This window comes from Eubalaena glacialis, chromosome 1 (genome assembly GCF_028564815.1).
Source record: "Eubalaena glacialis isolate mEubGla1 chromosome 1, mEubGla1.1.hap2.+ XY, whole genome shotgun sequence".
NCBI lineage: Eukaryota > Metazoa > Chordata > Mammalia > Artiodactyla > Balaenidae > Eubalaena > Eubalaena glacialis.
This window is the reverse complement of record NC_083716.1, coordinates 33,138,496-33,162,415: the sequence shown is the minus strand read 5'-3', so window position 1 is coordinate 33,162,415 and position 23,920 is coordinate 33,138,496. Positions and strand designations below refer to the sequence as shown.

General features: G+C 39.6%; 1 protein-coding gene and 1 pseudogene across 1 annotated transcript in view; one reads left to right on the top strand and one right to left on the bottom strand.

The window, feature by feature from the left end:
- The window catches only part of LOC133091058 (cytochrome P450 2C18-like), a 47,705-nt gene that overhangs the window by 6,634 nt on the left and 17,151 nt on the right, over nt 1-23,920 (top strand). The window contains 6 exon segments of the mRNA XM_061189906.1: nt 6,077-6,236; nt 6,409-6,561; nt 10,710-10,849; nt 10,851-10,871; nt 13,387-13,563; nt 21,435-21,576. Coding sequence (XP_061045889.1) covers nt 6,077-6,236; nt 6,409-6,561; nt 10,710-10,849; nt 10,851-10,871; nt 13,387-13,563; nt 21,435-21,576 — 793 coding nt within the window.
- On the bottom strand, nt 4,094-4,992 carry LOC133097957 (tyrosine--tRNA ligase, mitochondrial-like; annotated as a pseudogene).

The following is a 23,920-nucleotide window of genomic DNA, read 5'->3' as shown; positions in this document are numbered from 1 at the left end:
GTGACAAAAGACTGAAGTGTTTCTTCCCTTTGTTTCACCACCATTTGCTATGATTTTTGGCTGAAGGTAAATGGTAAGGGAAATGTTTTGTGATTAGAGATTTCATTCAAGAAGTCATCTATTATATAAACTGTGTTTTGTTCAGAATAGCTATGAAAATTGAACTTCTGTGAAGAAGCAAATTATGCCTGATGTTAAGGACATAGCTTGGGAGTAGGACAAGTATGAGTGAATGAAAGAAAAAAGTAATTAGTCCGAGCCAGCTGGGTGGTAATAAAATCCTTTTGGATTCTGCACAAAGCTGCTGTCTGCGGCCAAGAATGATGCAGGATGGAAGAAACTGTTCTTCCATGAGCTGCTCATGTCCTGGCACTGCCTTTGTGATGCTTGCTCTCTTTCTGTTAGTAATACTAACGGATCTGAAACTGGGCTGGGCATTTGAATCATCTACGGTGGTTTTAAAAAAATACAGATTTCTAGTATTTATCACTACTGAGTCAGAATTCCCATGGGATGAGCTTTACAGGTGATTCTGAAGCAGTCAACTGGATATTGGTTCCAAGGTAGGCATTGGGGACTGATAAATTTCTTAGGCATCAGAGGTCAACTAAGCAGTGTTGAAATTTGGGTTTTCTCCTTAATAGACATTCTCCAAGGACACACAGATGGCCAGTAGGCACATGAAAAGATGCTCAACATCACCAATTATTAGAGAAGTGCAAATCAAAACTACAATGAGGTACCACCTCACATCGGTCAGAATGGCCATCATTAAAAAGTCTACAAATAACAAATGCTGGAGAGGGTGTGGAGAAAAGAGAACCCTCCTACACTGTTGGTAGGAATGTAAGTTGGTGCAGCTACTAAGGAAAACAGTACGGAGGTTCCTCAGAAAACTAAAAATAGAATTACCATATGATCTGGCAATCCCATTCCTGGGCATATACCCAGACAAAGCTATAGTTCAAAAAGATACATGCACCCCTATATTCACAGCAGCACTATTCACAATAGCCAAAACATGGAAACAACCTAAATGTCCATCAACAGATGAATGGATAAAGATGTGGTACATATATACAATGGAATACTACTCAGCCATAAAAAAGGACAAAATAATGCCATCTGCAGCAACGTGGATGCAACTAGAGATTATCATACTAAGTGAAGTAAGTCAGAAAGAGAAAGACAAATACCATATGTTATCACTTATTTGTGGAATCTAAAATATGGCACAAATGAACCTATCTACAAAACGGAAACAGACTCACAGACACAGAGATCAGCCTTGTGGTTGCCAAGGGGGAGCTGGGGGGAGGGAGAGGGATGGACTGGGAGTTCGGGGTTGGTAGATGCAAACTATTACATTTAGAATGGATATATAACACGGTCCTACCATATAGCACAGGGAACTATATCCAATCTCCTGGGATAAACCATAATGGAAAAGAATATTAAAAAAAAGTATATGTGTGTAAAACTGAGTCACTGTGCTGTACAGCAGAGATTGGCACATCATTATAGTTGAAGTAAATCAACTATACTTCAATAAAAAAAAAATTGGGGTCTTCTATTTATTAACTGTGAGACACTGTAAATAAACAGGAAAGCCTTTGAACCTTAATCTCTTTATCTATAAAACAGGGTAAATAAACCTAGCTCAAAGTTTTGATATGATGATTAGTAATAATCTGAGTACCAAGTACCCAGGCCATGGCCTGGCACATCAGAGGTGATATGATAATCACCATCATATTTAGTCTTTTAAAACATTTTTATTGAAGTATAGTTGATTTACAATATTGCATTAGTTTCAGGTGTACAGCATAGTGATTCAGTTTGTTTGGTTTTTTTTGCAGATTATATTCCATTATATGTTATCACAAGATATTTTTTAAATGAAAATAATGTGGAGCTTTATTATTTAAAGAAAAACATCTGGACACACACACATACTCCTAAAGGCTTTCAGGGGGTTGGGAGTGAGGTTTAGAACATAAACACTTTACTAAAATTCTCCAGGTGGTTCTTGATATGAATTACATTATAAATTTGAAGATCAACTATATATTGTAGATACTAAAATTTTTAAAGTCATGACATTTATGAAGGACTACTGGCAGGAACAATATGGATATGTCCGTTACCTTTAGCTAACGGTACCCATTTACTAAGAAACAATAGGCTCAGCAACTCATCTCAAACATAAAAAACCAGATTCGTTCTGATATGATACGGTACTACTTTGAATCTGTTAGTAGTACCATCTTCGTAGAATACATGCTTCCAAGATGTTTGTTAGCACACTTTAAAATTACTCTGCCATCATTAGACATCAATTTTGAAATCATAGCAATCCGTGACTTACTTATTTCAGGTAGGTCAGATGACGACCATTCTATTCTGGCTTTTTGAATTTGTAAGGGGGAAAACACCTCATCATGCACCTTTCCCCAGCACATCAAATTTCAAATTGAAAATGTGACCTGCTACAGTAATGCGCTTGCTAGTACTACACACCTTGTACAAAGAAGAACAGAGGCAAGATACGTATGGAAAGAGGAAAACTTCTTCTGTTAGCCCTCAAACTGAGTAAAGTTTTGAAATGTAGAGATGATGTCTGACATTTATAATGGATACCTGTATGTTCATTCTTACTATGTAAATAAAATTGCTGCTATGAAGTGACATTAAAGTTTGTCAACAAATGAATTCTTCCTAACTTTACTCCCAGACGAAGGTTTGGATAAACTATGGCTTTCTAACATTTAAATCTACTTTGGAACATAGCAATACAGCTTATACTGTACGAAAGTTTTATGACTTTTTTTCTCTGTTAGATTTTTCCTAACTGACTCGAGCATTATTACATCTCCATTTTTGCATATGAAGATAGTGACTTGCTCCAAGTAATCCCCAGGTAGTAAATGGCTAGAATTTGAACTCTAAAGCCATGCTTTGCTGCCTGTAAGATTTTCTAGAACAAATCTGATTGTAAACCATTTTGTGTTTGTGTTTCACTTGATCCTCAGGGGAAACAGGGGTGCTTTTACCTTGATTTTTCAGATTTTAGAAACATTTCTGGAGGATCAAATTGCCTAGTGAATGTAGAGCTTAATTTAACTAAGTCTTGATTCCAAATACTTAAAATTTGACCTGAAATTTCTTTATCCCTTTTATCTTTTGATATACTCATATGATTATCCTCTATTTTATCTTGTTGGTTACTTAACTTTTCAGTTCATCTCAAGTTGCAATCTGCATGGGGGCAGAATTTGAAACTTTAAAAACTAAAAGCTTATAAATTTATAAAACATTGATACCTTTTTTACTAAGTAAAAAAAAAACAAAAACAAATAAACAAGGCTGTGAGTAAATTTAATTCTATGGAACACAGGCAAGGGGCTGGAAAACTGAATTAGAAACTTCCTGAAAAGTCAAGTACTGGTTTTTGTTCTTTTTTTTTTTCCAAAGGAAACTATTTCTACCGTAATTTCTAATGTCAAATATGGCTTCCTCTAACTTTTCTCCTTTTTAAAGGAGAACTGTACTAGCTTCCTTAACAACAAAAAAATCCAGTGAGATATTCACCTGATATAAAAGTACCCACAATTTCTTTTTTTTTTTTTTGGCCACGCCGCGTGGCATGTGGGATCTTAGTTCCCCAACCAGGGATGGAACCTGTGTCCCCTGCAGGGTAAGCGCGAAGCCTTAACCACTGGACTGCCAGGGAAGTACCCCCCCCTACAATTTCTTATACTACCTCTTTTTCATTGTTCTTCCTTGTCTTCAAAAAACAAGAAGGACAGGATAGGAAAGATAGCATTTAGTTTTTCATGGAGAATAATTATGAAAAGAGATTAACCCCGGAAATCATGCCCTTCTGTGGTAGCCCTTAATGTTTAAGGACCAGGAAATAAAATATCCCACTATTACACAAACAGAACCAACTTATATAAATAAGGAAATCACTCACGCTGTGAGGCCTCGAGTATACTCCATTCTCTGTTGTTTGATTTGCATAAGCTAAGATTATACGTTCGTACGTCTTGAGAATGAATGGATAAATCTGAACCACCAGAAGGATTTTTCATCATAGCTGAAGCCATTTTATAATGTAGAAATTCCTTTTTCCTATTTTAAGTAACGAAAGTCCATTCTTAAGAATATGTTGTCCAACAACTAAAGCACTCTCAGGATCCGTTACTTGCCTGTGATTTGTACTGACTCCGCCTTCCGTTATCATCCGATACCCTCGAGGACTGTCTGAAACGGCGTTTGCTTTGCAGCATGTATTATCCAGGACGCTTGTTCCAGGGTTCACCTGGTATAAAAACTCGGCCAAACTCAGGCCACCGGGGTCTTCAGCCGAGTCTGCACGCTGGGCCGGTTCAGCAGTGTGCCCGCGCGGAAGTGGCCGCCCGCTGCCGCTAGGAAGTCCCCCAGGTGCTGCTTCTGATACCACGCCGAGCTGTCCAGCGCCGCGCAGCTGCCCCGCGTCTGCCCGTTAGTGAGCAGCTGCTGGTGATCAGCAGCCTAGAGCCCCCGGCGCACGGCGCGCACGTTGCTTTGCACGTTGCTTTGCACGGGCTTTGCGTCCAGGGCCTTGTGCGCCCAGGTACCGCCGCTCCGGTCTCCCAGGCGCGCGGTGGCACCTCACACCGACACGCTCGCTTTGTGGCCCAATCGGTGGAAGTGAAACAGGCCCAACAGTGCCAGCAGATGCCCCACAGGAAGCGAGTCATGGGGTCGAAGGTGCAGTAGATGGTCTGGGGAAAGTTGCCCGCCATACCACCGTCCAAGAGCTCTGGGAGCCCTGTCTTCGTACCCCTCTCGGGGAAGAACTCCTTGAACAGACCCGGAGCCTTCGGCACCTCCAGCAACCCCCGAGCGCCCGAGTTGGCCTCACGCAGTACCAGGCGAAGACTCTCGACCCGCCTGTGGTACCAAACCACCACCTCGGGAAGTGCAGCGCGATTTGGGCGCCGCCATCTTCCTTCCTGGTGACCTATTACAAGAAAGTGAGTATAATTCCCCGTGCTATACAGTAAATCCTTGTTGCTTATCTAGTTTATGTATATTAGTTTGTATCTGTTAATCCCATACCCCTAATTTGTCCCCCACCTTAGTAACCATACATTTGTTTTCTATGTCTGTGAGTCTTTTTCTCTTTTGTATATAAATTCATTTGTATTATTTTTTAGAGTGGACATATAAGTGATATGATGTAGTATTTTTCTTTCTCTGACTTATTTCACTAAGCGTATTATCCTCTAGGCCCACCCAGGTTGCTACAAATGGCAACATTTCATTCTTTTTTTAAAAAAATATTTTTTTACTGGTCTTTTTTTTAATGGCTGAGTAATATTCCATTGTATAAATACACCACATCTTTTTAAGCCAGTTGTCTGTTGATGGGCACTTGGGTTGCTTCCATGACTTGACTATTGTAAATAGTGCTGCTGTGAACATCGGGGTGCATTATCTTTTCGAATTAGAGTTTTTGTTTTTTTTCTGGGTAAATACCCAGGAATGGAATTGCTGGATCATATAATAACTCTATTTTTAGTTTTTAAAGGAGTCGCCCTACTGTTCTCCATAGTGGCTGCACCAATATACATTCCCACAACCAGTGTAGGAGGGTTCCCTTTTCTGCACACCCTCTTCAGCATTTATTATTTGTAAACTTTTTGATGATAACCATTTTGACTGGTGTGAGGTGGTACCTCATCGTGGTTTCGATTTGCATTTCTCTAATAGGTAGTGATGTTGAGCATTTTTTTATATGCCTGTTGGCCATCTGTATGTTGTCTTTGGAGAAATGTCTATTTAGGTCTTCTGCTTTATTGTGTTGAGATATGTTCCCTCTACAACCACTTTGGTGAGAGTTTTTTTTTTATCATGAATGGATGTTGAATTATCATCATACATATATAAGATCCAGAAATGTTTGAGGTTATGTGTGGCAGAATAAAAACATCAACAACATGATGTTGATAACAATCTTAATCATGAGCAAAATAGACCAAATTGTGACTTCTTTTGCTAATATTTGCGTTTTCTTTACATTTCCCAGCTCTCAAAAGCATATGGCCCTGTGTTCACTGGGTATTTTGGCTTGAAGCCCACCACTGTGTTGCATGGTTATGAAGCAGTGAAAGAAGCCCTGATTGATCTGTGAGAAGAGTTTTCAGGAAGAGGCAGTCTCCCTGTGTCTCAAAGAGTTAATAAAGGACATGGTAGGTGTGCATGTGCGCATGTTCAGCATTGGTAGTGAGGGTGGGGAGGATGGAAAAGAGGAATTTGAAGAGCCCCCCAGCAGAGCTGGGTCCATCTGCCAGGCTGCCAAGTGTCAGCTCACTCCTCCTTCCCTAGGGCCTCCCTCCTAGTTTCTGTTTCTTCTCCTGGTGGGAATCCTCTTTAGCAATGGAAAGAGATGGAAGGAGATCTGGCGCATCTCCCTCATGACACTGTGGAATTTCGGGGTGGGGAAGAGGAGCATTGAGGACCGAGTTAAAGAGGAAGCCCACTGCCTTGTGGAGGAGTTGAGAAAAACCAGTGGTGGGTGATTCTATGCTCTGTAACTCTCATCTTAACAGACTGCTCTCTTCTCCAGTGACATCCTAGGAAACATTTCAGGGACAGCCACATCTTTCGTATGGGTCATGGTTGTCAGTCCTCCTGTGGAGCGGGGAGAGAGAGGAGAGAGCCAAGAGGGCTTTTGTGTATCTATGCTTGTTGTGTGTGTACACCCATGATGGTGCATATAGTGTGGATTAAAGGTCATTTAATCCTATCCTGTCCTGAACTTTTTGTTTTCAAATCATTAGGTCATGAAGGTAGAAGGTTTTGAGTCTCGTTTTTTTCTAGCATTAGAGAACAATGTTTTTTCCCATAGTGTAAATGTGGGTTATGTATTCCAGAACATTTCATCAAGTGGACATGGTGGGAATGACCTCATCACACCCTTATGGAGCGTGAAACAAATGACATGTGTTTTCACTTAATTGGCCTATATTTGTAAGGTCGCCTCGCTCACATGTCTTAGGGTTTCTTCTGAGACCCATTGCCTACTGTTCTGGCCAGTAATGATAATTGTCTATGATTTTAGTTGCTTAGGCATCCCTTAGGGCAGACCTCATCAATTGTGATTTCCTTGTAAGTAACTGTTTTAAAATTATCAGCTTCAGTTATTTAATGTTGCTCCCTACTTACAGTGTTGTTTTATATATTTTAAGAAATAGATGCTGTGGCTTAATCCTGAACATTACACAAATACCAGGTTATAAAATGATTTATTTAAACAGATTTCAACTAGTATTAATAACTCATTACCCTGCCTTCCCTATTAGTTTCTTCTGTTTTCAGCTTTCTTTATATTTCCCTCCCCCATTATTGATATAATAATCATGTTTTCTGTTTTCTCTACTTTATGATACTTTGACATTTTGGGGGCCTTGCAGACCCAGGGAGCAACTGCCTCTCCCAGGGTTAGCTAATTCTGAGATAGAGCATCGCATCTTGTGTGTGAGCACTCCTTTGATTTTCAGACCAGCCTATCCAAAGCCAATACCCCCAGGAAATCTCCTTTATGAAACCCTCACACACCAAGCCAGTATTCTCCCTGCCCTAAATCAACCCAGGGCCAGTTACAGGACAACTAGGGACCACCCCTAGGGCCTAGAGCCCTCTGAAATTACCCAAACTATCCAGTCTTAAACTTAGTCAGCATACCTACCCAGCCTTGCTCATTTCTTCCATGAAAACCCCAGTAAAGGCTTTGGCCCATGCTCTCTCCTTGTTCCTTCTGCCTCCTGACTGACCTTGGTGCTTCCCCATGTGGCCTTGTGTAGTGTGCCCCCTCCTCTTGGGAAGTATGAGTAATAAACTATCTTATCATCTCCTGATCTGTTGTTGACCTTACCATCTGAATAAAAATAAAACCCAAGTACATTTTAAAACAATTGGATGGTAATTGGTAATTTTTTACCAATTTTGGTACTTTGGTAATACTTTACCCCTTACTGTCAGCTGTACTGACCTATGAAGTGCTTGTTAGGATGGATCTTATTTTCAGTCTGAATTCCAAATTACCCTGCTTTGTAAGTCTCTCTCTCAAGTGAAAGGAAAGATTAAAAATCAGATTTTAGCTGTCACACACACAGAAATCTTAAGGCCTTCTCAAATTATCCCCTACCTTCTAAAGTAAAAGTTTTTCTGCAAGCTTAGTGTCTTGGCATGGTTCAGCTGAAAAGGAGCCTGGCATAGGAGCACTTAACTAAATAGGTTCCTGTTACTTAATTCCCTATCGTTTCATCACAACACTTTGATTCAAGTCACCCTTAATTACATGTATGATATGATTTGGTTTTTTTGCATATAAAGTTTATCGATCATCCGATTATAGCAATTTCATGTAAATATTGACCACTAAAAAAGAAAACTACTTTTCCTCTGCTTTAATTTATTTGTCTGTAAAATGATGGACTTCATCTAAATTCAAATTAAAAAATTTGTAACAGCATATGGTATTCCGTTGATGGCTATATGTAGCAATATCCCAGAATTCCACAAGAGGGCATGTTCTGTCCAAATAAATTAAATGTGAGGCCTGATTGGTGATGAGGGACACTATTTCTTAGAGCAGGATGTTCCTCCCCACACCTCCTCACCTCCTCTCCATACTGCAATAAAGAAACAAAAGGACTCCATTTATCAGTTTAATCTTTCTTGTTTGCCCTGTGATTTGTTTGAAATGAAGAATTCTTACCTTTTTTATTTTAGGCAAACAAATCTATCTTACAATTCATGTTCATTTGTGTTAGTTTTCTTCTTGTACAACATGGACAGCTTTTGCTTTTTTTTTCTTTGTTCCATCAAACACCTGAATTTTTCCATAATCTTTCTCTCTTTAGTCTTTTCCTTTCCTAATTCTACAAGTTGTTCCTTCAGCTATTCACTATATATAAAACGTTTCCAGGTTCCTAACTATTGCTTCCTTCCTACGTCAGTGCTTAATTGTCTACAAGTTTACCAGACAGACGTGATTTTGCACTGACAGATAACCTGAATTATTGTCTTAAAAAACTGACCCTTAAATTTTTTTTTGTTCTTTCGCTCTTCAAAATAACCAACACCTTGATTCAAGGCAGTGATGTAAATGGAGTATTTGGAGAACTATTATTAAACAAACTAGGATGGAATGGTCAATTCATGTTTTTTTTTTTTTTAACATCTTTATTGGAGTATAATTGCTTTACAATGGTGTGTTAGTTTCTGCTTTATAACAAAGTGAATCAGTTATACATATACATATATCCCCATATCTCTTCCCTCTTGCCTCCACCCTCCCTATCCCACCCCTGTAGGTGGTCACAAAGCACCGAGCTGGTCTCCCTGTGCTATGCGGCTGCTTCCCACTAGCTATCTATTTTATGTTTGGTAGTGTATATATGTCCATGCCACTCTCTCACTTTGTCCCAGCTTACCCTTCCCCCTCCCCGTATCCTCAAGTCCATTCTCTAGTAGGTCTGCATCTTTATTCCCATCTTGCCCCTAGGTTCTTCTGATCATTTTGTTTTTTCTTTTTTTTTTTAGATTCCATATATATATGTTAGCATATGGTATTTGGTTTTCTCTTTCTGACTTACTTCACTCTGTATGACACTCTCTAGGTCCATCCACCTCATTACAAATAACTCAATTTCGTTTCCTTTTATGGCTGGGTAATATTCCATTGTATATATGTGCCACATCTTCTTTACCCATTCATCTGTTGAAGGACACTTGGGTTGCTTCCATGTCCTGGCTATTGTAAGTAGAGCTGCAATGAACATTGTGGTACATGACTCTTTTTGAATTATGGTTTTCTCTGGGTAGATGCCCAGTAGTGGGATTGCTGGGTCATATGGTAGTTCTATTTTTAGTTTTTTAAGGAACCTCCATACTGTTCTCCATAGTGGCTGTATCAATTTACATTCCCACCAACAGTGCAAGAGGGTTCCCTTTTCTCCACACCCTCTCTAGCATTTATTGTTTGTAGATTTTTTGATGATGGCCATTCTGACCAGTGTGAGATGATATATCACTGTAGTTTTGATTTGCAGTTCTCTAATGATTAATGATGTTGAGCATTCTTTCATGTGTTTGTTGGCAATCTGTATATCGTCTTTGGAGAAATGTCTATTTAGGTCTTCTACCCATTTTTGGATTGGGCTATTTGTTTTTTTGATATTGAGCTGCATGAGTTGCTTGTATGTTTTGGAGATTAATCCTTTGTCAGTTGCTTCATTTGCAAATATTTTCTCCCATTCTGAGGGTTGTCTTTTCGTCTTGTTTATGGTTTCCTTGGCTGTGCAAAAGCTTTTAAGTTTCATTAGGTCCCATTTGTTTATTTTTGTTTTTATTTCCATTTCTCTAGGAGGTGGGTCAAAAAGGATCTTGCTGTGATTTATATCATAGGGTGTTCTTTCTATGTTTTCCTCTAAGAGTTTGATGGTGTCTGGCCTTACATTTAGGTCTTTAATCCATTTTGTCAATTCATGTTTAAGGGAACAGTGATGTGTTGATTTTAAGCATGCTTAAATTTTTGCTGATAAGGGAATTTCTAGGTAGATATTGCTTCAGAGATTCTAAAATTATCTGTTATCCACAACAGAGTTTTATATTTATATTTTAATAGTGTTTTATAAATCTTTTCAATTCTTTAGGGTCACCCTGTGATCACACTTTCATCCTGGGCTGTGCTCCCTGCAATGTGATCTGCTCCATTATTTTCCAGAATCATTTTGATTATACAGATCAGAATTTTGTTAACTTGCTGGAAAACTTTAATGAAAACCTCAGGATTTATGAGCTCCCCATGGATCCGGGTGAGGTCAGGATCCTCTCTTCCTGAGAAATCGTTTATGCTCTTTTCTCTGACAAGTCCAAAATTCTATATGGACCAAGCCGTGAAGTGAACGTTTGAAAACTGGACATTTTGGATATTGCAACGTGATAACCCTGGGAATCAGATTCTCCCCTCTCTTTGTTTTGTTTTTTTTTGCTTGCTCCAGTTTTTTTTTTTTTTCTTAATTCCCTGCCCAGGGATCCAACCCCTGCCCCCTGCAGTGGAAGCGTGGAGTCTTAACCACTGGACTGCCAGGGAAGTCCCTATAGTTTTTTTTTAGTTTGTTTCTTTTTTTTTTTGCCTTCTACAAGCTGTAGCTATTTGTTTATTTAGTGACTTTTCTAAACTATTTTCGCAAAGTCTCTTTTTTTTTTTTTGGCCTTGTGTGGTCACTGGACTCTCTGTTCCTTTAGCTTACGTTCAGTTAGTGTTTGGAGAGAGATGTCCTTTTTTTTAGGAGTGATAGATCTTTCTTTTGCTTTTCTTTTTTTTTCATTCTTTTAAATTGAATGAAACAGTCTTTAAATTCTGTATTGCTTTACAATTTTCAAAAGTTTCACACACATGATTTCATATAATCCCGTAATAACCCTTTTTCCCTCGCTACCCCTATACTGCCCCTCCGTCCTTCCCTCTCCCTTCTGATAACCACTAGTTTGTTCTCTATCTGGAGTCTATGGATATCGATATCCGTGAATGTGAGGAGCCAAAAAAAAAAAAAAAAAGATAAAGAGATGGAGAGAGAGAGAGAGAAAGGAAGAGAGGAAGCGGGGAGGGAGGGAGGGAGGAAGGAAATAACTCTTCCAGATTGGCTCTGTGCATGTGTGTAGCTTTCTAAATTTCTCAGTATACAGGGGTGCTTTTGAATGTCCTAATTTCCCAAAGACACTCCCTCCCCAGCTTTTCTTCCTGGAGTTTGGTGCTCTGTTGTATGCCTTAACTGTAAGCTTTTGCCCCAGGTGGCTGTGGGCTGTTCATTAATCTTGCAAGGTTTTTGAGACATCCCTGTTGCATTTCCACTCTAGGTTAGATGAAACAAAAACAAGTGCCTGTGTCAGTCTGTCAGGTGGCCCCAGACAGGTTAGAACACAGAAACACGGTCTTCGTGAGTGAGGTCTGCTCTGGTCCCTCTGGAACCAGGAACCAGGCTCCCACACCACAGGCTGCCCTTGTTAAGACCACTGCCAAGCTGAGGATGGAAGTGGGACAAGGGCAAAAAAAAAAAAAAAAAAAAAAAAAGGAAAAAGAAAAAACAAGCCACAGATCTTTCCTACCATTTTAAAATTTGATTCTGACAGTTTCTGCTTGATTTTCTGACATTTTTGTAGAGGGATAGGCCTTTAGAACTGTCTACTGCATCATTTTTGCTGATGTTATTCTGTAAGTGAATGTTTGAACACAGCAGTCCTGCCTTATTGTCATAGAGTGAACATCTGGGAAAGGTGGCTGAGCCTTTATTTTACGAAGAAAAGAAATGCCTGAGTATAAAGCTGGAATTCAAGCCTTGTTGGCTTCCTCACCAGTGGTTTTTCCACTACCTGCCAAAGCCCAGTTTCCATAAACTACTTTGGTGACTGCCCAAAAGGATGGCCATAGAACTCAGTGGACATCCAGGTCCTTGCTGAAAGGTTTCCATTACCCACAAGGCTTATCCTCAAATATGTAGTGATTTCTTCATCACGTTACTTAGTGGAAATATCCTAATTTAGGAAGGAAGAGAATATCTCTTTCAAGGAGGGACAATGTTTATGAACAGAGGTGCTGCCAGGGAACACTGACTAGGGCAGGGGTGTTTGATGCTTCAGTTGGGATCCTAGCTGACAGCGTAATTGGGCTTGGGATGACAAAATGATTGGTTCTATGGTGTATGAATCATAAACAAACACCACAGTTTTGCCCTGTGCTGAGCTGATATGTCCTGTACTCTGCCTAAATAAAATCACATGATCTTAGAAAAGTCACTTACCTGCTCTGGTGCACAGCTACTTTATCCCTAAAATGCTGAGGTGGGTTTCATGCCGTTTTTTCACCCCTCTGAGTTATAATATAGTGATTCTATTTCTGAGGCTGCTTGATAGTAGTAGAAATAGCAGGGAGTGGCTTTGTGCTCAATATCAGGTTACTCAAAATTCCTTAACCTCTGCTCTCATCTACAAAATGTGAATCATAGTAATTCATCTTATTCTGTGTTTCAAGGTTGTAAGGAAGAATTAATTAAAAAAATGAGAGAATTGACATAAATATGCTTTAATACCATAAGGTTGATGTATGAGTATAGGAAATTGCTATCAACTTTCATCATCTGGTCAGAGTTTTCTCCCTTAAATATCTCTAGCAGCATAAAGAATTATTTTACATGTACGCTATAAAATGCTCCCCCTGAAGAAAGAGACCATTTTTTATTCACTTCAGTTTTTAACCAGGGCTTGGCATGTGGTAGATATGTCTTCAATATATGTTTTTAGTTTAATAAATATATTTTTAAAATCTTTAAGGTCTGCAGTAATTTCCCTGCTCTCATGGACTATCTCCCAGGGAGTCATAACAAAGTACTTAAAATTTTTGCTTATGTAAAAAGCTATGTTTTGGAGAAAATAAAAGAACACCAAGCATCTCTGGGCATTAACAATCCTCGGGACTTCATTGATTGTTTCCCGATCAAAATGGAACAGGTAAAATATTAATGACAGATTGGTTATCTGTTTGCCTGAATTTTTTTGTTCATTGACTAGTTCTGTACTTATTAGGGATATTTAAATGGTTACGGACGAAATGCTTGACCAGCACTTTGGGTACTTATGTGTGAATCGATCTGGATCGAGCATCAAAGGAGATTTAAAATTGAATTGTTAAATGACAATACATGGACCCTGTTCGTTAGGTACTAATAGGCTACCTGAGGAGAAGGAGAACATATGTCTCGGGTGAAATGGAAATACAAACAAATGAGAAATACACAATACTGAGCCGTAAAAGGAAGGTGGATGTGATCATTTCACACAGCATGTGAGAGAGTGAGAAGGAAGGGCTTAGCCTGGGTGGGCTTCCTGAATGTCCTGAGGTTTAATGTAGATCTTCACATAGTTGCAATAAGTCATAGGGAAGGGAATTTCAGATTGGTAGAATGGTGTCATGAGAGGTTCAGATATGTGTTGTGGTAAAGAGACTAGATGGATGGAAGAGAGAAGCCTTAAATGAGTGTAACCAAAAATAAATTTGGACAGATGTGGAGTAGGAGGTTGGTGTCTGTCAAGTAACTGTAAACGTGAATGTTGGCAGGAAAAGTTGTGATTTGATCAGGTAGATGTATGAGCCAGAACAAGAGTAGAATGCAAATAATTACTGGGGAAGATTATCCTGGGAGTTCTGTAGAATGATCTGTATGATGAGAATGGAGTTCAGGGACCAGCTGTGAGATTTTTAATTTCTTTGGACTTTGGCTTGATGAAAGTCTGGGCTTTCCGGCGGCGGGTGGGGAGGGAGGGCGGCTGGTGTGCTGGGTTCGTGCGGCCTCGGGGCCGGAGCCCGGATCCCCGCCCGCCCCAGCGCCCGCCGCCGGCCGAGCCCCGCCCCGCGCGTCTCCATCGTGGGTCGCAGTGGTCGGATGTGCGTCTGGGTCTGCGGGACAGGCGGGCGCAGAGGTCCCTTGTATTGGCGCGGGTGGGTGCGGCGAGGTTCTGGCGCCTCCGCGGAGCATCGTGGGTCTGGGGCTGTGGGCGCCGCGGATTGCTATTCTCTCCGCACTTTCCCGGCTCTGAAGCCTCGAGAACACGGCTAGGCAGCAGTAGTTTAATGGGGAGTTTGACTGCTGGGAACTAGGGGCCTGCTGGGGTCTCAGTTCTTGGCTGGCCCCGGAACACGAGGTTGCCAGGTGTGTGACGGCAGCAGGTAGGAGTGACCCGCTGGTGCAGTGATGAGCAAGAAAGTACAGGAAGGACAGCGGCTGTTGGCCTGTGAACCTAGGCAAGAATGACCAGCCGACACAGTCCAGACCAAGGTCCGTGGGCCCAGCTCGGTCCTGTGCGTCTGGTCAGTGGAATAGACCTGCAGGTGTGGCTCTTGTCACTCTAGGACTGGCTTCAGGACAGATCCTGCTGATGCGCCCAGGGCACCGCCCTCAGTTCTCCAGGAGAGTGCGCCGGAGGGGAGCCAGGGGGTGTGCCCGACTCAGCACGGTGGCCACGCACATCCAGTCTGCTGGCAAGGGCAGTGGGCAGCCGGAGGAAGTCATGGCCTTGGGAGTGTCCTGTGATGAAAAAGAACCTGCAGGCTTATCAAATAACTTTGGTGTGGAACGTTGGTGTGCTGAAACGCAGTTCTGTGTGCTTTTCCCCCCTGGTGTGAATTAGCAGTGCTGAGGCAGCAAGCGGAATACAGAAGTGTGAGCAGAGACCGTCTGGAAGCCCCAGACTCCAGGGAAACTAAAGGTGACAGCCAGCCTAGTGAAGAGGACGGGAGTTAGGGGCGGGGGCGGCAGCCCAGCAGGGGCCCCTCGTCTCAGGGCTCTAATCCTGGCTCCAGCCGGCTGGTCAGGGAGCTGCAAGGTCTAATGGGCGAGCAGAGTCCACAGTCCTGAGCTGTTCTTCTCTGTGTTTGGGTCATCTCCCGCCATCCAAGGGGAGAAATCTAGATGAGGTTTAAGCATCAGTGCTTTAAGACTGTGGATCTCGGAGTTGAAACCTCGGAAGACATGTTTTCAGCACAGGGTGTTAAAGTGAACGGAAGGATTCAACCCCTTTTCAAGGAGGGTGTCTCCATGTGGGCAGAACTAGAGAATAAATGGGTCTTGAATAAAAAAAAAAAAAAAAAAAAAAGAAAGTCTGGACCATGGAAATGCAGAAGATACTGAAATAAAATCAATCTGTCCATCTTGTCATAGTATCAGAGATCTATAAGGATTGGTTTTAGTTAGAGGAGAGGATGAGAGTCAAATTGTAGGGACTGTATGGGAAATTTCAGTAATAAGACCAAATTCCCTATTTGAGAAGTTCAGCCCAGGAGGGAAAAATTCAGATAGTAAATCTGAATAGTGAATTTGAATAGTGGTAGGGTCAAGTTGGAAACTGTGACAAAAGTAAATAGATGCCATAAAAAAACATTTATATAGGGGCAGAGTTGTTCTTGAACTGGGGAAAGGCAGAATCTAGAACACACTGTAAAAAGCTAAATCTAGAGAAGGAAATTTCTTCATTTGAGGCCACCATTATTTTTTTTTTAATAAATTTATGTATTTTATTTATTTATTTTTGGCTGCGATGGGTCTTCATTGCTGCGTGCAGGCTTTCTCTAGTTGTGGCGAGCAGTGGCTACTCTTCGTTGTGGTGTGCGGGCTTCTCATTGCGGCGGCTTCTCGTTGTGGAGCACAAGCTCTAGGCGCGCGGGCTTCAGTAGTTGTGGCACGTGGGCTCAGTAGTTGTGGCTCGTGGGCTCTAGAGCACAGGCTCAGTAGTTTGGCTCACGGGCTTAGTTGCTCCGTGGCATGTGGGATCTTCCCGGACCAGGGCTTGAACCAGTGCCCCTTGCCTTGGCAGGCGGATTCTTAACCAGGGAAGTCCCTGAGGCCACCATTATTTTATTCAACCACTTTGTAGCACTGGGCAGAAATGAGAAATCAGTTAGTAGGCTAAAATGGCAAGGCGCCAAAGATGCTGATGAAGATGACTTTCAAAGAATTGTCCCTGGATTTGAATTGGACTGCTCAAATCGTGTGTTCCAAACAGAGTGAAGTTAAGCAGATGGTGTGGTTTGAAGAAATGGAGGAAGGAAGAAGCGAATTACTTCTGTTCTCTGCTTTCTCTGCTGCTAGGGCAATGATTTTTATCTTTCTGGGGTCCAGCTGATTTGAGAATCTGATTAAAAATATGGACGCCGTCCCAGAAAGATGCACCTAAATGAGTTCTTGGTATTTTGCACATAATTTGAGGGATTCCCATAATGCTGTGAAGCCACTCCACTAATCCTGGGCTAAGGAGGCTCTAAGATGTCTGGTATTTCATTTAACAGTGGCTGCTTCCTCAATGCTATATTTAAAACCCACATTGTTTCTCTGGACTTCACTATAGTATTTAGAGTCTGACATAATTTTTTGATAGCATCTTTACTGAGTATAATTTACATACCATACCCTTCACATATTTTAAGTACAATTCAACATTTTCACAGAGTTGTGTAGCTACCACCACAATCAATTTCTGAACACTTTTATCACCTTGAAAAGAAATCCTATATGCTTTAGGAGTCACCCGCATTCCTCCCCAACCTCCCCAGCTTTAAACATCACTAATCTACTTTCCATCTCTATAGATTTGCTGTTCTGGACATTTCATATTAATGGAATTATACAATATGTATAATTCATACAATATGTATGATAACATCTTTTGTGTCTAGCTTCTTTCACTTAATGTTTTCAAGGTTCATTGATGATGTATCATATATCAGTACTTCACTCCTTTAAATGGTTGAATGATGTTTCAGTGTGGATATACCACATTTTATATATCTGTTTGTTGGTTGATGGACATTTTGGTTGCGTCTGTTTTTTGGTTATTATGAATAATGTTTCTGTGGACATTTGTGTACAGGTTTTTGTGTATACACATGTTTTAATTTCTCTTGGGTATATACCTAGTGGTAGAATTGTTGGGTCTATGATAACTTTATATTTAACCTGTGGAGGAAGTGTGGCAGATCAAAGACTTAACGTAAGAGCTGAAACTATAAAACTCTTAGAAGAAAACTTATGCATAAAATTGCACCATTTTATATTCTCATCAGCAGTGTATGAAGGGTATAATTTATTCACATCCTTGACAGTACTTCTAATTATCTGTCCTTTTGATTCTAGCCATCCTAGTAGGTGTGAAGTGGTCTTTCCTTGTGGTTTTGATTTGCATTTCCCTGATGGCTAATGATGTTGAGCATCTTTCATGTGCTTGTTGGCCATTTATATATCTCTTTGGAAAAATGTCTATTTCAATCCTTTGCCCATTTTTGAATTTGGCTATTATTTTTTTAAATTAATTTTATTGGAGTATCGAGTAGAGTTCCCTGAGCTATACAGTAGGTTCTCATTAGTTATCTATTTTATACAGAGTATCAATAGTGTGTATATGTCAATCCCAATCTCCCCATTCATCCCACCCCCCCCTTTCCCCCCTTGGTGTCCATACATTTGTTCTCTACACTTGTGTCTCTATTTCTGCCTTGCAAATAAGATCATCTATACCATTTTCTAGATTCCACATATATGCGTTAATATACAATATTTGTTTTTCTCTTTCTGACTTACTTCACTATATATGACAGTTTCTAGGTCCATCCACATATCTACAAATGACCCAATTTCGTTCCTTTTTATGGATGAGTAATATTCCATTGTATATATGTACCACATCTACTTTATCCATTCCTCTGTTGATGGACATTTAGGTTGCTTCCATGTCCTGGCTCTTGGAAATAGTGCTGCAATGAACATTGGGGTGCATGTGTCTTTTTGAATTATGGTTTTCTCCTGGTATATGTCCAGGACTGGGATTGCTGGATCATATGGTAGTTCTATTTTTAGTTTTTTAAGGAACCTCCATACTGTTCTCCATAGTGGCTATATCCATTTACATTCCCACCAACAGTGCAAGAGGGTTCCCTTTTCTCCACACCCTCTCCAGCATTTATTGTTTGTAGATTTTTTAATGATGGCCATTCTGACGGGTGTGTGGTGATACCTCATTGTAGTTTTGATTTGCATTTCTCTAATAATTAGTGATGTTGAGCATCATTTCATGTGTTTGTCGGCCATCTGTATGTCTTCTTTGGAGAAATGTCTATTTAGGTCTTCCACCCATTTTTTGATTGGGTTGTTTGTTTTTTTGATATTGAGCTGCATGAGCTGTTTGTATGTTTTGGAGATTAATCCTTTGTCAGTTGCTTCATTTGCAAATATTTTCTCCCATTCTAAGGGTTTTCTTTCATCTTGTTTATGGTTTCCTTTGCTGTGCAAAAGCTTTTAAGTTTAATTAGGTCCTATTTGTTTATTTTTGTTTTTATTTTTAAATTGTTGAGATGTAAGAGTTCTTCAGTGCTATAGATACAAGTGCCTTATCAGATATATGATTTGCAGACATTTTGTCCCATTTTATGTGTTGTCTTTTTACTTTCTTTTTAAAATTATTTTATTTTATTTTATATATTTTTTGGCCATGCCATGCAGGCATGTAGGATCTTAGTTCCTTGACCAGGGATTGAACCCGTGCCCCCTGCATTGGAAGTGCGAAGTCTTAACCACTGGATCACCAGGGAGTCCCTGTCCTTTTACTTTATTTATTTATTTATTTATTTTTTAAAAAATTAATTAATTACTTAATTTATTTTTGGCTGTGTTGGGTCTTCGTTTCTGTGCAAGGGCTTTCTCTAGTTGCGGCGAGCGGGGGCCACTCTTCATCGCGGTGCGCGGGCCTCTCACTATCGCGGCCTCTCTTGTTGCGGAGCACAAGCTCCAGACGCGCAGGCTCAGTAGTTGTGGCTCACGGGCCTAGTTGCTCCGCGTCATGTGGGATCTTCCCAGACCAGGGCTCGAACCTGTGTCCCCTGCATCGGCAGGCAGATTCTCAACCACTGCGCCACCAGGGAAGCCCTCCTTTTACTTTCTTGATAGTGTGTTTTGAAATTCAAAAGTTTTCGATTTCATGAAATCCAATTTATTCATCTTTTTCTTTGGTTGTCTGTGCTTTTGGTGTCATATCTAAGAAACTGTTATCTAATCCAAGGTCATGATGATTCCCTCCAAGTTTTCTTCTAATAGTTTTATAGTTTTAGCTCTTATATTTAGGTCTATGATCCATTTTAAATCAATTTTTGATAATAGTGTGAGGTATGGGTCCAACTTCATTTTTTTGCATATGGGTGTCCAGTTGTCCCAGCACCATTTGTTGAAAAGACTATTCTTTTCACATAGAATGATCTCAGCAACTTTGTTGAAAATTAGTTGTAAATGTGTCCAAAAGGGTTTACTTTTGGACTCTCAATTCTATTCCACTTGTCTATGTATCTTGGTCTTTGCCAGTACCACGCAATCTTGATTACCATAGCTTTATTGTAAATTTTAATATGGGAAGTGTGAGTCTTCCAATTTTGTTTTTCTTTCCAAGATTGTTCTATCTATTCTTGGTCACTTACATTTCCACATGAATTTTAGGTCAATCTCATCAATTTCTGCAAAGAAGCTAACAGTGATTTTGATATGGATCATGTTGAATCTGTAGGTCAGTTCGGGAGTAATGCCATCTTAAGAATACTAAGTCTTTCAATAGGTGAACATGGGATGTATTTCCATGTATTTAGTTCTTCTTTAATTTCTTTCAGCAAGGTTTTGTACAGGCTCACTTACTTTTGATAGGCTATGTGTACATAACCACTGATGCTTCAAATTCACTTGAACAGATGGAAATAGTAATAATGGTTTATAAGAACTCTGCTCTCCTTCTTGGCCTCGGAGTAATTTTGAGTTGACAAGGTTAGAAAACTGTGTGAAGTTGATGTTACCAATGAGGATGACTACTTTTATCTACCAAGTACAACTGTCGATAGGGTTAAGTCTATCTTAATGGTGTTGGATTACATAATATTGGGCATGCCACAGGTCATTTGGGGATTATAAGAGCCTTATTAAATTAGTGCTGGTCTAGAGGACTGGATAGGAAGAAATTATTTTTTGGTTTGTTAATGACCTCTGTAGCCATTATTTCAGATTGTCCCATTGTTATTTTCAATTTTGAATCACATATATCCCTCATCTAAACCAACCTTAGTTGTCCTTGTGAAGGGCTTTTACTCTCCCAACTTCTGACTTGTGAGAGCTTTATTCAGTCACTTCCTTACCCTTAGCATCTGCACTTGTTTCCTAGACCAAGTTGCCTATTGCCTCATATCTTGGAATACAGTAGTGACCAGCCCCATTTCAAAATATAGCTCTAATTTGCTCATTTCTATCAATTAAGATTGTGTTTGCCTACCAATAAGAAAAAAAATTAACAAAGGCTTAAAGAAACAGTGGGTTTATTTATCTCACGTAGAGAGAGTCTCATGTTGGGCAGTCCAGAGCTAGCCCTGAAGTATCATGGACTCAAGTGCCTTCCATTTTTCTTCAGCATTCTTAAGTATATAGGCTTCATCTTCATGCTCAGATACTCATGTTCCAAAATAACGTCTACACCACCTTCACCTTCATATCTGTGTTTCGAGTATGAAGAAAGAAAGGGAGAAACAGGCATCAGTAGGCCATTGGTAAGAAGTATGTTGCTTGACCAATGTAGCTGCAAAAGAGGCTTGGAATGAAATTTTTAGGCAAGCAAGGGATAAGGAGTAGGTAATGAAGATTGTGTCAGCCTAATCCACACACTTTGCCATACCATACAGTTGTTGTTGTTTTAATACTGCACTCCAGTGTCTAAGTTTGCTTAGCTTTATAACAGTGTGTGTTATTTTGGATTGACTGTAATTATATATGCTGGCAAACTATCAGATAATTACATCAAATAATTCCTAGGAAAAGCACAATCAACAGATGGAGTTTACTTTTGAAAACTTGATAGCCGCTGTAACTGATTTGTTTGGAACTGGGACAGAGAAAACGAACACCACACTGAGATATGGGCTCCTCCTCCTGCTACAATACCGAGAGGTCACAGGTATGAGCAAGATGGTGGGCAGAGTGAATTTCAGAGAAGATATTGGGTCCTCCATCTTATTTCTCTTAGAGAAGCTTTATTTTTGAAATTTCTGTGCCACCAGCTATAAGTTTAAAATTAAAATATTTAAAAAAGGTTAAAAGTGAGACAAATTTGTACAACGGGGGAGAAGGACTGAGAAAAGTGAAGACAGTGTGAGCAGTAGCAAAGGCAGTAAAGCTATGGGTTTCATCAGTAAAAAATTCTGGGTAAGTGTCTGGACTTCATGGGAAGGGATTTGCAGCAGGCACAGCCAGCGTAAATTGGCCTAGGATTGAATATTAGTTTTCTTAAGAAGAGTCCACTTTGAATGGTAGGTATGTTTTTGCAGAAATCTTTCCTTATTCTGAATATGCAGCATTCTAATGCTAGGGTAGGGAGGATGGGAACTATATTTGTTGAAGTATAGCATAAATTCTAGAAATCTGGTAAGAAAGGCTGAGAAAATTTCCACAGTCTGGGAAGTTCTTTATAAGGTTAGATTTAGAAAAAGATATATGCTATTTAGACAAAAGAAGTGCCTAAAGGAATTTTTCCCTTTTTGAACAACTTTAATTTTTACCATTTTATTGAGATATAATTAACAAATATAAATTTATATATTTAAGGTGTACAACATGATGATTTCATATTGTGAAATCAAATTGTGAAATGATTTCCACAATCAAGCTAATTAACTACTCTTAGCAAATTTCAAGTATACAGGACAACATTGTTAACTATGGTCACCATGTTGTATTGATACTTTAGATACCCAGAACTTGTTCATCTTATAACTGAAAGTTTGTACCCTTTGACCAGCATCTCCCCATTTCCCCCACCCCAGCCTCTGACAACCACCCCTCCACTCTTTGTTTCTATGAGTTTGACTTTTTTATATTTCACATGTAAGTTAGATCATGCAGTATTTGTCTTTTTGTGTCTGGCTTACTTTTTCTTAGCATAATATCCTCCAGGTTCATTCACGTTGTTGCAAATGGCAGGATTTTCACCTTTATTGGCTGAATAATATTGTTGTATACATCATCTTTTCTGTATCTGTTTATCCATTGATAGACACTTAGGTTGTTTCCATATCTTGGCTATTGTGAATAATGTTGCAGTGAACATGGGAATGCAGATATCTCTTTGAGATACTGATTTCATTTCCTTTGGATATATACCCAGAAGTGAAATTGCTGGATCATATGGTAGTTCTGTTTTTGATTTCTTGAGGAACTTTTATGCTGTTTTCCATGATGGCTATACCAGTTTACATTTCCATCAACAGAGTATAAGGGTTTCCTTTTTTCCACATCCTCACTAATACTTGTTATCTCTTGTCTTTTTGGTAATAGCCATACTAACAGGTGTATGGTGATATCTCATTTCCCTGATGTTGAGTACCTTTTCGTATACCTGTTGGCCATTTGTACAACTTCTTTGGAAAAATGTTTATTCAGGTCTTTTGCCCATTTTAATTGGGTTATTATTACTGTTATTATTATTAGCTATTGAGTTGTTTGAGTTCCTTATATAATTTGGATATTAACACCTTGTCAGATATATGGTTCACAAATATTTTCTCCCATTCTGTAGGATGCCTTTTCATTTTGTTGATTGTTCCTTTTCCTGTGTAGAAGCTTTTTTATACTGATGTAGTCTTACTTGTTTATTTTTGCTTTTATTGCCTGTGTGTTTGGTGTCATATCAAAAATTATTGCCAAGACCATGTCAAGGAACTTTTTCCCTATGTTTTTTACTAGCAGTTTTATGATTTGAGGTCTTACATTTAAGTCTTTAATCCATTTTGAATTAATTTTTATGAATGGTATAAGATAAGGATCAAATTATATTCTTTTGTATGTGAATATCCAGTTTTACCAGCACCATTTATTGAAGAGACTATCATTTTCCCACTGTGTATTCTTGACACCCTTGCCAAAGAGAGTTGACTGTAGATACATGGATTTACAGATCTTTCTCACCTTACAATGGGGTGTTACATCCCAGTGAACCCATTTTAAGTTGAAAATGTTATACATCAAAAATGTACTTAATACATCTAACCTACTAAATAGCATGGTTTAGTTTAGCCTACCTTAAAACATGCTCAGAACACATACATTAGTCTATAGTTGGGCAAAATCACCTGCCACAAAGTTTATTTTATTATAAACATTGAATATCTCATGTAATTTATTGAATACTGTACTGAAAGTGAGAAACAGAATAGTTGTATGGGTACAGAATGTGGTTGTAAATGTATTGGTTGTTTATCCTCATGATTGCATGGCTGACTGGGAGCTGTGGCTTGCTGCTGCCA